At 37.7% G+C, this 14,295-nt stretch overlaps 1 protein-coding gene across 2 annotated transcripts in view; it reads left to right on the plus strand.

The window, feature by feature from the left end:
* The window catches only part of igsf21a (immunoglobin superfamily, member 21a), a 224,451-nt gene that overhangs the window by 63,305 nt on the left and 146,851 nt on the right, over nt 1–14,295 (plus strand). For both annotated transcript variants that reach the window (XM_056734385.1, XM_056734386.1), the window contains exon 2: nt 1,501–1,613. In XM_056734385.1, coding sequence (XP_056590363.1) covers nt 1,501–1,613 — 113 coding nt within the window. The remainder of the gene's footprint in view (nt 1–1,500; nt 1,614–14,295) is intronic.

The raw sequence follows: 14,295 nt of genomic DNA on the forward strand, positions 1-14,295 counted from the left end.
CACTAAAACAATGCAGACAGTGCATGCAAGTGAAGTCGCCATTAGGGGGCGCAATTCGTTCTTGGTGAACTACATGTACTTTGCCCCAAGACAAAAGATTTGCATTTCATAGACATAAATGATATTACATGCACATACACATAAATAACATAACGTTTACTTCCTATTTCTCAGGGCAAATGTGTGCCACAAAGTTAAATATGAAATTAGTTTATATCTCTGTGGTGCATGTCATATTTCAGATGTTGAAAGTGGATAAAGTGATATGATGATATGGTGATAAATACGTGCTGTGCTGCAATAACCGCTGTTCTGGTAATATTTATTGTTTATTTCAACATATTTGTTTGTTACCTTGTTATACACAAAATTGTAGAGCTTGACTTGTGTGAGTTCTGTTTTGTAGAATTCAGATTTAGCAAAACAAACATCGTTTAATCATTTCAAAGTAATAGCCTTACTTTTCCTAGCAGTGTTTTAAGTAGGCGGTTAACTTTTTCTAATTAACAAACAACCGTTCATTTTCAGTAAATTGTGCCATTAGTAAGGATAATATTGATGAGTATTTCATTTTTGTAGAGGACGTGTGTATGAAATTTAGCGGCATCTCGAGGTGAGGTTGCGAAATGGCAACGGCTAACTCTCCCACTCCTTCCTCCCTTTCAATGCACTACGGCAACTGACACAGGAATAATATGTCGTCATTTTTTGCACCTTTGCCAAAGGAGATAACGTATTTTGCTCTGTAGAGCCTTTTATCCCTTTAGGGCTACTGTAGTAACAACATGGTGACAGATCTGATAGATTCTACTATCACGTAATTGATCCAAAATGATTCCGTAGTGTTGTTCCATCTTGTTCATACACCAAAACTGACAGATCTAACTATCCTGCAGACTTGGATATCATAATAAAATGAACAAAGTTTATTGTATAGAGAAACAAACCATAGTTGCGCTTAGATGCCCATTCTAACTTTGCCTGACTTCATCTGACTAGAAACACATTGAGCAGGTGTTATTATACCAACGTAGACAGTGGAAAAATACTGCTTCTCAACATTGTCTCGTGACGTTATTATGAACCTTGAGAATGAGACCACTGGAAACTCATATCTACTTGTGAATAAAGAAAGAAAGAAAAGAAAGAAAAATAAAAAGGATAAATAAATAAGAAATGAAATACAACACAAAATGTACTTTATGTCTGTACTTTCAAGTCAGAATTTCATCATCTTTAGAACATACACAAACCGGTGCTTTGAAGAAATTCAGATCCTACGATCTATCAACGGCGACCCGCGGTGTTATAGATAGAAATAGCTAGTTCTAAGTTTATAAAAATATAACGCTTCATGATGTAAGGTCTTTATACACCAATGAAGATACACATTGGACATTGTTGGGCCTTTAGCCTGTAGCTTAACTACCACTTTGCGTTTTAGCTCTTTTAAAATGTCTGGAAACATGGTTGTATTAATGTCTCATTTTGCCTCTGCAGGATATTTGACCGTAACAATAGAGCCACTGCTTCCTGTTGTTGTGGGGGAGACAGTGACTTTAAAGTGTAACTTTAAGACGGATGGAAGATTGCGAGAGATCGTTTGGTACAAGGTGAGTAACCTTTTTTACATGTGTGTACTGATTTTGTGTTTTTATTTTGTGTTTGATCTTACTGTAGTTGGATTGGACGCATTATTGGATCCATAAAGTCTAAGCCACATGGTCTTGGGCTGATACATTATTAATGAAAGTTAACCCGCGATGTTCTTGGATTCTGTGAGGTTTAAGCCCTTAATATCAGCTCGATATCGCATCAGATACTGAGGTTATGATTTTTAAATTATTAATGACGAGTAAAGTCTCCCGTATTGAAAACAAACCCTATCTACTGTGCTCACCACAAAACAAATGCTTTCTGGGATGGTAATGAAACGGCATGTTGTACTGCTTGAATTAAAAATGTTGACATTTTAAGCATGTGATGTACAAATCATTTACTTGTTGAAACGTTTCATTTAACTGTGTATGATGATTGAAGCCATCCAGTATTTGAGTTATATCTGCATAAAAATACATTGCTCGTTTTAATTTACAGTACATTTAATGACTGTATCTTGTCTATCTTGTCTAATGGTATAGTATTATTTCAACATTTACTGTGGCAGAGCGATGCAAACAGTTCCCCAGTGCTGTTGGCATTGTATCCTCCAATCAGATTCAAGAACCGGAACTAACCGTTGTATGAAGGCAAATATCACAGTTCCACTGCTGTTAAGATCTGAGGCTGTGATCTAATCATGTACCGATGTACTGACAGATGGTTGAGGCCATATCTGTTAAACAGCGAACCGCTGCCTTTGATTCAACCTTCTGTTCCGAAACGCGACACATCTACTGTCTGCAGACTTGTCTTTGCAAATGCTGACCTTTCCAGACTGAACAAAAAGAGATTAATAGCACTTTACATATTAGCCATAGACTCATAGATCATACTGAACAGGCAGACAGTCCCCCTGAATCTGAGCGAGTTTCGGAAGGCTTGTTTGTTTGTACAAGGTCTCTTCTTCATGCGATTGGCTGTTTATTCTGCAGATGAAGGTTAACGTTTGGTGTTTTTGTGGATGAATAAAGGTTAGGAGTGTATTTTTGTCTGAGGATGCCTGACTTCGCTTTAAGTTAGTGGAATACGTATTTATTTAAACCGGCTTGTTTCACACTTAAGATGACATTTAAATATATTTCATAGCGCTTGTTAAAAGAAGCAAAAGTGCACAGGTGCTCTTTGCAGCAGGGCACGTTGGCGTGATAATGAATGGATGCAAGGCACGGCCCTTCTGATTGGCTTAGCAGCTAAGAAGAAATGTCTATTTGCACATTGACAGCCGCAATTTAAGGGAAGGGCCTCTGCGGGCGTAGCTGTCAACATCAACTATTGGCGTCTGATCAAAACCGCAAGGTGGTAATAGGAACCAACCCACTGTCTCCTATGACTGCTGATCATCACAGGGCCTAATACACTATAAATCAATTATCTGCGCTTGACTGCCAAAGTTTCTTTAATCTCTGGCTTTTATTTGACTAAACTGTCTACTTCTCAATTTTCCCTTCTTTGCGAACGAACGCAACACCATATCTAATCACAAGCTTTGGTGTGTGACACGGAGGCTGTTTGAATAGAGGATTGCAGCTGTGGGTTGTTCATTACCGGGACGCTGTTATCTTGACGGGGCCTATTTGAGGATTTTGTTATGCACACCAGTGTCCGTCTTCTACTTCGAATGTTGGAGAGTCTCTGTAGGGGTGAGGAGCTTTCTCGGCTACTACAGACATTGCCGTTGAGTGCCTTTTTAACCAGCACTGCCAAAAAGCACTTATGCCAACAAATTGAGGCTTGTTGCCTGATTGGAGGATTTGTTTCTCTCTTAATAGCTGTCTCTGCTTTGGTTCCATGACAACATCAAATCAGTTTTAGAGTGTTCATTTCGGCTAGTGTTTTTTCTACAATATGAGATGAATAATTTATACTTATATATTCATGCTTTAGATTGTTGTGATGATAGAGAAGAACAACTAAAAATAAAAAAACACTCACTTATCTTGCGAAGTGTAACGATGTGTCAACAGGTTCATGTTATATGTTCTAAACTGTCATGGTTAATGGTGTGGTGCATAAAATATTTCTCTTTGCTTATTTAGGCACATTTCTTTCATACTACAATGTTTTATTTATGTAGTATTGAATGCAAAGACTAATGCATGAGAAGGGGTTTCAATTAACTAAGTGTGTGTGATTTGGGACATTTGTACTACTGTGGCTTTCTTTATTACAGACAAATCTCTGATGCCTTAATATCGTGCTATGGGTAAAGCTAAAAAAAGATCTGAAATTCACTTTGAAAGCCCATTGGAGCTGGGCACGAGTTTGTAATCCGGAGAAGGCCCACAGAGAATTTTCCTCAATGAAACGGCTGGCAGTTCATCTCACATTGTGCTTGTACTGATCATGTCATTCTAATAAAGAGATACCCTCAGTACCGTCCCGATGGGGGGCTACACAGTGACGGCTGCTAACGCTGGGTTTCCGCCCGAATGCTTGTTGAATGCCACTCTGGATTACCTATGATCTCACCAGATTAAACCTCTTTTACTCAATATACCTTGATAAAGTGTGGGTCATTCCTGCTGGGCAGTGGTTTTAACACCACTTTGGCGTAAGGACATTGGCTGTGGGAGATTTGGTGCAATGAGACATTTTTTGACCGCAAGAGGAATTACCTTAGTTTAGATGTTGAGACAGTTAGGTACAGCAAAATTTCGTCATTATAGTTTTAAATTGGATCACACTTTTGAAAAATGTTGTTAATATTGATTAGCCACTGTTTAGAGAGTCAGATTTTAGGAAATGGGTCACTTTCAGTTAGTGGTGAAAATGTATCCAATTTTCAGCTAAGGGGGCTGAAGCTAATGGGGCTAAAGCCACAAACGTTTTCAGTAAAGCCCAGAATGTTGTGTACGAATCCCTTAGTTAATCCTTTCCTCACCAGCATGTCATTTAAACCTGTATGACTATCTTTCATCTTCAGAAAATGATGGAAGGAATTTTAGAACTTCTGCAACAAACAACACAGCGCTAGGACGACTCCGTATATCAGTTTCAAACAATCTCCAAATCCGGCGTTATATCCACAGTTTATATAACATTCATTACCCAAATGCAGTGATCAAACACCCCAACTTCGTGAACGTAAGCTCTCTCTCTCTTCTGTAACAAGTGAAAGTGACGTCTGCGCATGCTCCTTCTTCTGCTCTCCTGAAGTGAACGTAAGCTCTCTCTCTCTCTTCTGTTACAAGTGAAAGTGACGTCTGCGCATGCTCCTTCTTCTGCTCTCCTGTGGTCGTGCCACATGCTTTTCCGGGAGAATTCTCCAATAAGGGACTAAGAAAAGTTGTTATGAAATAGTGTTTGAAAAAAGCTTTCTGAAGCCTGTACGATCGCTGGGAGAGTTTATCGAGCACAGAAATACTATGTAATACGCCCGACTCGTTTTTTGACAAGTTGACCAGGTTAAGCATGAGAAGAAAGCACGTTTAACATTGTAAAGAAGTAAGAATGCATGACACATCGTTGCAGGGCCACTTTAAGGTATGTCAACCATTAACTACCATTTACACTTTCTCATAGTCCCACTCAGATGTTCTGGACACTTTGGTTATTTCCCAGGCTTAGCTTTTAGCCCACGTTTCCACAAATCCCATTACCACTATTGACACTGTAGCACACCATTTCAGTATGCAAATGACTTTTCACTTGTTGAGATAATTCAGCTTTAAGAACTGGAGGAGTGTGCAGATTAGCACGCCTGTCTATCGGACCACCTCAACAGAACTTTGTTTTATTTATTTATTTTTCAAAATATCATGTCTTTGTTTGTTACAGAAGCTATATGTGCTGTCAGCCACATAGGACCTCTTGACCTGGCGGGGATGAACTTGGACTAAATAACGAAACGGTTTCTCAACGTGAAACCTTTTGAGGCATCGCACGCCAGTTCCTATTTTGCGAATTCCAGCACTTGGTTGCTATAGTAACATAAGTGTTGGATGAAGTCTTTATGCAGACTCACTTTGTGTACTTGGTGCAGTCTTCTGAGGAGCTCCCACGTGCCATGCTTCCTGCTATTTTAGAACACCTTTGTGTAATTGTGTCATGTAAATTCATTTCACGGTGATGCCGTCTCTGAGTTGCCGCTCTGGCTAAATATACTGTTTTCTGGATATTTTTAATCTCCTGCGACTCGAGAGAATCTAGGTTGTGAACGCAGTGCTATCTGAGGTGAAGACTATTAAAAACACACATGCTTTTTAAAGGAGTAGTACACCTAAAAATGTTTTTTTTAACTCAGTCCTGTTTGACTAAAACACAAAATGTGAATTTTTGAATGTCTCTTTCCAAATAATGAAAGTGCATGACGTCTGTCAAGATTTTTTCATTTGAAGCCATATGATTGCTTTGTTTGAAAAGACCATCATTCGTTATACAATGGAAATCTTAAAAATTGGCACCCCTAGCTCTGTTCATGGGTGAAGAAGCAATGTCTAATTTCTGAATGAACGAATTGTGTTTTCTTAATGAATTGCTTCATGTTGTGATGATCCGCTGTTCGCTATTGAAGGACTCGACAAGATTCATATTTAACGACTTTTATGATACATTTGTGGCGCTCTTCACCCCATTTATTTTCGACTCAAGGAAAAAACAACAAGGATATAAGTCAAATAATAACCCTTTGTCTTCTGCAGAAAAAATAACATAATTTTAATTTTTAAGAGAACTATCCCTTTAAGGTTTAGAATTTGGTTTAAGCTTCCGAGTAAGCGCTGAGAGGAGATGACCTATGAAATAATACAGAAACAGAAGGGTGTCCAGGTTAATAGGGCTTTTATTACCCTTAATGCTAAAAAGGCGGCAGAAGTTTCAAATTATCACCAAGTAACTCAAGCTTATGAGGGTAACGCACCATATAATAACAGTGGAACAAATGATCCACATAATTGTTTGATATTCTCTGATATTTACACTGAAGACTGTGCTGAAAAGCTCACAATCAATACTCGGAGATGTCAGCACTGGAACAATTTCTGCTCTTATGACAAAAAAGCTTTATTCTGTGTACCCAGTGTAATCCCACGGAGGCAAAGTCTCTGGTGCAATAGCTGCTCCACATCTAATGTTGCTGTCTAATGAGCCCTTAAAAGACAGAATTGGCTTAGAGAATTACTGCCACCAAGATTGTGTTATCTTTCTTAAAAAATACCAAAATTCCTTCTTAATTCGTTTTTAAAGGCCGCTAGCTTCTTTTATTTTATGTGTGGCACTTTTGTTGGAGTGATGGTGAAAGTAAAGGAATTAATTGATATATCAAACCAATCAATCAACCAACCAACCAACCAGGGTTCCTATGATACTTTGAACCAACTTCCTATCATTACTTTGATAGCTTAAAGGAAAACTGTTGAAAATGCATTCTTTCTCTCATGTCATTTCTAAAACTTTAATATTACTTGTTGATGCTGCTTTTTTCCTACAGTAAAATTAAATGGTGACCAAGCTGCTATTGTCAAAATGAATCAAGACACTATGGAAGTATTACAAAAATGCTCCATACGATGTAAAATGTATTTCAATCATTCTAAAGCTATAGATGTTTCAGCCACAACAATATAAACAAACCTGTGGCCCGAACTTAACATCCGGTAGACCTACAGAAATTAATAATAATGTAAAATAAATGGTTTTATTGTAACCAAACACAAACCGGAAGTTTACTTCGGGCTATGTGCGTGTGTCCGATGAAACAGTCTATACAAGACCTCTATATACTGTAAAGAAAGTCAGTAATGTACCATTTTGCAGCCGTCAACAATCATTCAGAATTTGTGTTTGTTTGTGCCGTTCAGAGCTTGAATAGCCTCTGGTGACATCCACTTTGAGTGTATAAATAAGATCATCATGAACATCCTGTCCAACATCTGCTTTTGCTTGCAAAAAAGGAAATCAGTTTGGGTTGGCATGACAAGAGGTTGAGTAAATGATTTCCGGTTTTAGGCAAACTGTCCCTTTTCTATCCCTCGCAGTTGCCATGCATCATTAAATTACATGGGTTTAAAACTGAAACAAAGTGATTATCATCCAGTCGATTTCAGAATTGCTTTTTCAGAGGAAATTGCATGGGTTGATCTCAAAACTTCTTGTGCAAAACAGATTTGTTGAGAGGCGTTGCATTTCATTAAGCTTTGACTCCTTTCATTGATTTATCTTAAATTTTTGATTCATGATTCAACATATTAAAAAATACTGTGTGTATACGTTCAACGCTGCTATAAAAAGTCTTTCAAGGATATTGTATTGTTCTTGGTGTTGGTTTCAATTGACTGTCACCAGACATTATCCACCATATCTTTGAATAGGTCTTTTCTGAGCATTTTGAAGAGCACAATGCATAAATACAGTAAAGACTATTCAAGGACATTTTGAAAAACTTTGCTGTAATGAATAAAGCTTTCTTTAATGTCATAGTGGGGATCAGTGGTCTCAAAACAGATTTTCTAAATCCATTTTGCTATCACAGAATGATCAAACAAGACAGTGTTTACTTAGCGATTAGAAGTGGATCAAAGTCTGATTGTGACATTTGCATGAGAATAGGAATGTGGTTTTCATTCCGAGGCCGATTTTATCATAGCCCCCTGCCAATAAAGAGTGTTTTCTTAAGGAATGTGGAAAAAAATAAATTTCACACCAGGGAAACGTTTCTCAACAAAAAGCCACTCCAGTTGAAAGGGTGTTTGCGTCTTTGTTCGGAAGAATCACACAGTTCTGTATCGTGAAACCTGACTTCTCGATATTTTTTAAAGTTTTGCAAGAATTTCTGTTTCTTTCTTTAAGAGCACCCAGAGCGAACTGGCTAGACTTGATGTAGCTAAAAGGTTCAGCACTATAGCCCTTTGCCATTTGAGAGAGACAACAGCTTGGAGGGGGTTGATTGTGCCAGGGAAGTGCTTGATTTTAGAAAAGGGTTTACATGGGCACCGCGCTGTGATCTGAAACACATTTTTTCAATAGATGCCAGCGGAAAACAACATGTTGAATAGGTAGTGAGAACGACGTAAAGAAAGAGCTCCATCCAGTCAAGGGTGCAAGGCCACATTCAATATAAAGGTAAAGGTAATACAATTTCCAAACAACAAACTTGTTCTAAAAGTGACTTAACTGATTTGTGGTTCGACCAATTAAAACGAATAGAAAATAGAAAACAAGCTGTCAACTCGTAAAAAGTTTAAAACATTCATTTACTAGACAAGACAGTTTGGCGGTCAGGTGGGGAAAGCTGTTGTCCCAAAGTTGTCGCAAACTGTGATAACAGTGAGTGTTTTTGACAGCTGTGAATCAATCGGTGAACTTTGTCATTACTGTCGAAATGAGGCGTCTCGTTTTCCAGCCGACTGATGTTTCGCAGTGGATCAATGGTTCTCTTCTCTCACCGTTCTTATCTTTATGGTACGGACCACAGCTATTTGGGTCAGCTGTGTGGCAGAAGAGAAACAATTAAAGAAACCTCCCTCTCCTCCTTAGGGTATAACTCTTTGTGCGGAAAGATGGGTTTTGTAATAGATTTTTGTCGGTGTAAAATGAGAGGCTGACCTCTGTGTCCACCGAGCTCAAAGGCATCTGGAGAGTCCAGGCCGGCGCTGTCCCTCTGGGCTCAGAGCAATATTAATTCTACCCATAGCTTCATGCGACGATGTTTGTCACGCTCCTGGTAATGAGCAGAAAAAATTGGTGCTGCAGCTTAAAAAGCTTTTGTGGTTTAAAAGAACACGATTGCGTCCAAACAATTATGACGCATTGAGCGGGCAATGAACCCTAACAAAATGCTTTTGTCTGTGTTTGTTTTGGCTTTTTTACGTCCTCAGTGGAGTGTTTTTTATTGATTTACTTTTTTTGTGGAGGGAGAATATGATGGAGTTCCTGCGTTTTTTCTTTTTTAATCGTAAAGCAATCCCGACCTCAAAGTTCAAGTGTGCAGTTGTAAATGCCTTCCAAGATGCATCTGTGACAACAAACAAACATTTTCGCATGTTTTTAGTGTTTCCTGCTGATGTGGCTGTGCTGCCTCATTCCATCTGCCTCGCACGACTGACTGTGCACTGTGGACGGTACAGATGTGTCTCCGAACTGAGAGATTTTGTGGCGTTTTGGACGTTGTGCTTGAGGTCCTGTCGTTTGTCCTCACTTTGTGGCGTGGGAACTGCGGGTAGTCACAGTGTGCTTCATAGCTCCAGCGGGGACTGCTTGTTTGGATGTATGATTTTTTATATTTAAACTCATTCTGTTTGGACTGGTACATTACACACATGCTGATGGATACCATCACTCAGGGCTATGCTGTTGAATCGAATTCTGTTAGATGTCTTCAATATGTTTTTTCTTTCCGTTGTCACGTATATCGGTTGGTTTGCTTCTATTTCATACAGCACATGTACTTTTAAGCAGAAAATCACGACTGTACAGATTTTTTTATAATAATAATAATAATAATTTAATTAACATAATAAGTTATTTTTTTATTTGATAAAATAATATATTTATATTAATATTAAATATTAAATTTATATTAAAATTTTATATTATTAGTAGTTAATGTTACAGTACAAAGCATGACTGATCATGCGATTTCGATATGGCAGCCTTTTTCAGAGAGTGACCTACTCTTTGTGGAATAAAACTGCTTTTGTCCAGGCCACTGACATGATAAGAGCCTTCATATAATTTAATCACATTTGTCATAAGCGCCCTTCATTTCTTTGTGGACCTTTTGGAGTGTTAAGCATATATTATATTCAAGAATGGTGGTACTCAGCCTCACTCTGCATTAAAAAAGCTGACAGTCAGTATTACCACAGTGGAATAAAACACCTCTCCGCTCCTCTCTGCTTTGTTTCGCCATAACGAAGGCAAGTGACACATTTCACCACCCTCTATCTTTATAATTTATCCTCGCAAGGGCTGTTCATTTCACTTCTAATCTGTAGCCAACCTTGCCTCGCCCTTCTCCAATCTGGTCGTCTCTTGTGACCGGTCGTGGCTTAAGTCACGCTGTGTTATCATTCAATTTTGGCTTGGTGACAGATGGGTTAATGCACCATGTTATCCTTGGTATATTTACATTTATTAATTTAGCAGATGCTTTTATCCAAAGCGACTTACAAATAGGAGAGAATATAAACATATATGCATTTTATGTCAGTGCATGATGATGTGATATGCGTCTACACATTTTGTTTTGTTTTTTCTACAGATTGCAGTGAAAGTGCTTAACCTTCAGAAAATGTTTTGTTAACCTGAGAAAGACCATACTGTTCTTTTTCTAATTGAATTAATTTTTCGAACTATATTTTTAGCCATGTTTACAATTATAAATTGTTTTTTGTCAAATGTAAAACGTTTAAGGTTATACGGTACTGTAGGTTATTCTTATGTTAATCACAATGACGCAAAGTTTTTACTGTATGAAGCCACGGTATTACCATTTATCTTCCAATTTCATGTTGAACCACTCTAGCGTGCCCACATAAAGATTGCCAGTTAATCATAAGTAGGTGTGATACAGGAACCAAAGAATTATAAGGATCATAATCCTGCTCCGTTATTATCATGCCCCTGAGCCAAACCAACATTAAGTTGCTCCAAATGGGCCTGTTTCAGTTATTGCTCTGAAATTGTACAAAATAACTCACATTCTGCCAATCCATCTTGATGAACCCATTATAATGAGTGTTTAGCTTACAAAAACAGAGTAATATTTGCTGGTTTGTGTGCTAAAGTAGACTTGTGATTGACATTGGTGATGGAGAAGGTTATTTCAGAGATAGCACTACTGACGCAGTAATGTTTTTCATGTTTCCTCGTCTTTGATCTTCACACATATCCCATATTAAGATTCAGCGGGTATAAAATCTCTAAGGCTTAGAGAATGTACATGTTAGCCAGTTTCAAAGAAAACAGACACCTATTTATTCTTTATTTCATTCTTAATTTATCTTTTGTAATCTGACACCTTAAAACTATGCCTTTCCTCTTGAGCTAATGCAACCAGAGGTCCATAAAGGAACTACAGTGGGCTCGTGGCGCAAATGATCTATAAGATATTTATTAGTTCTTTATTTAACGGTACAATGTGTAATTTTAGGAGGATCCAAACATTGTCAGAAATGCAATATTATATATAAAAACTATGTCTTCAGAGGTGTATAAAGACCTTAAATAATGAATTGTTATGTCTTTATTACCTTAAAATTAGCTATTTCCATCTACATACACCGCAGGTCATTGAATTCACCATGTTGTTTCTACAATAGCCCGAAACGGACAAACTGCCCTACAGAGTAATACACTATCTCCTTTGCAAAGAAGCAAAAACGTGCCGTTGGTTGCAATTCGCAACCTCACCTCAAGAAGACGCTAAATTTCAAACGCTGTACCTTTAATTCAAAATTTGGCTAAATAAAAGACAGAAAGCCCATCTTATGTCATCTGATTCCTTTGGTCCTTTAAAGCATTAAACCTAAGAAAAAATGAGTCTTAGGGTCAAATCAAAATTATTTTAAGCAGCGTTACCTATCAAGTGTGAACCGGTGTGTACATGTAAACCAAAGAGATTCACTCAGAACACAGAAACAAAGAGAAGGAAAGAAAGGAGATTTTTAGCAATTTCATGAAGTGCACTACTGTGGTGGGTTTGGCAGTTATGAGATCTTAAGTAATAATTTATCAAGTGCTAATATCACATACTGTAGCTGTGCAGTTTCCCACAAGCCACCGCTCATGTAGCACCAATAGCAAGGCGCTGTTAGACTTCAATGACCAAAATTGCATGATTTCAGCTACGTATTTCTCACCTCTTTGCAAAACATGGGAGAAGCTTGTTGCAAAACAGAGGACGTAGAATTCAGCTTATTGAAGTTTGAGGTCCACATTTCTCAACCTTAGTTTTAATTCACAGTGGAGGACAAACTCCTTTCTATTAAACATATCAGACTGATTAAGTCTCTCCATGTCTTTGTTTTCCCTGATGGTGCCCACGTTTACACGCTAATTTCGATTGTCTGCAAAGACAAAGCGCTATGTTTGTGTTCAAATTGTCATGATCTGGAGATATTTACGGTCTGTGCTTCAGTTCTGTGCTGTCTCAGAAGTCAGTGACGTGCTGGAGGGGAGTATTGGACCTTGCAGATCGCTGGCAAGAAAATGAATTACGTCAGGATTTGACTTGAATGCTGAGAATTATAGACATCAGATCCAAATGAGAGGTGTGAATGGAAATGGCGTCTGACTAATGCCTGTAATTTGATCCAATTGCGCTGATGACATTTTGTCTAAATTGCAAATTGCTTTGGAAAACAATTTTGTCCCTATAGCATTGCATCGCAGAGACAGGCAGATAATCAAACTACAGACAAGAATAATCACATTTACAGCCTCAACACACACATACATTTAGACAAACGTATACTTATAATACAGTAGGGTCCAAAAAAGACTGCATCGATTTATTTTAAGGATGGATCACAAAAAAGTTGCAAAACAAACATGTGAAATATTTATGATTCCGGTCATTTATCATATAAGTAGATTTGTGATATGTCTTTTGTACAAAAGGTCAGATGTTCTTGCATCCATTGGAGCACACAAGATGCTCTTTGAAACTTCTTTGAATCATGCTGGGATATCATGGATCACCAAGCTTTGCAACTTGTGGAGTCAGCTGGAGCGCATGCTGTAAGAACAAGAGCAAAGAGAGGAAAAATACTCTAGAATTATTCTAATTATACTAGTGTCAAAATTCTGTTTTTCACTGCTGCTAATATGCTGAAAGCATAATTGTTTCAATAATATATTATATAAAATGCAAAACAATGTAAATCTTCAAACGATTGCCTGACTATCATCCTTTCTGTTTAAAACAAAATATTACAAGAACTTTTTTTTATGTCATCAAGTCAAATGTCATCAAATGGACATTTCCTGTGTTTTAAACACACTTTTTTGTATACTTGCTCAAGTTTATTTTAAACAAAGTTTAAAGTTAATTTAAAAAAAAAAAAAAAAATAGAAGCATTTTCGATGGTTGTTTAAGACTTTCAGACTTCTCACAAAGGTATCAGGCTTGTTTACCATAACCCACGCTCAATGGTCATGACCGTGCAGCGTATTTCAGTCTCTTTGTATGTGTGTTGGTGTGTTTCGTTTTGTCATATGCTGAAATTGTGGACTTCAGGCCAGTGACAGAACAGTAAGGCCCTGAGGCCAGAGCTCCCAGGTGGAGATGTAATGCAGAGCTACTGTCAGACTATCTCTGTAAGTTTTACCAACACATCTTCTCATCACACATAAACTCTCTTGCAAAAACCTACAGTTTATTCAGTTAAAATCATCGTTTTTTCTACAAAACAGCATGTTGGTCAATTGAATGGAAAGTGTCCCACTTGCTGAAGATTTGTGCGCGGCTCATACTTTTTTACTTCTCAGACTCATGGCTTATTAAAATGAAAGATGTATTCATCAATCACTAAAGCCAGAGCAGTTAAGCAACTTTGTTTTTGTTAAATGTGCTGAGTAGTACATGACCCGTGTACTCTGAATTCTCTCTGTATTCTTCTGAAAACAAGAAGGTGTCTCAGTGCTTTTTCTTAATGAGAACATGTTTTTAATGAGTTATGTTGTTTGTTTTTG

This window comes from Triplophysa dalaica, chromosome 21 (genome assembly GCF_015846415.1).
Source record: "Triplophysa dalaica isolate WHDGS20190420 chromosome 21, ASM1584641v1, whole genome shotgun sequence".
Taxonomy (NCBI): domain Eukaryota; kingdom Metazoa; phylum Chordata; class Actinopteri; order Cypriniformes; family Nemacheilidae; genus Triplophysa; species Triplophysa dalaica.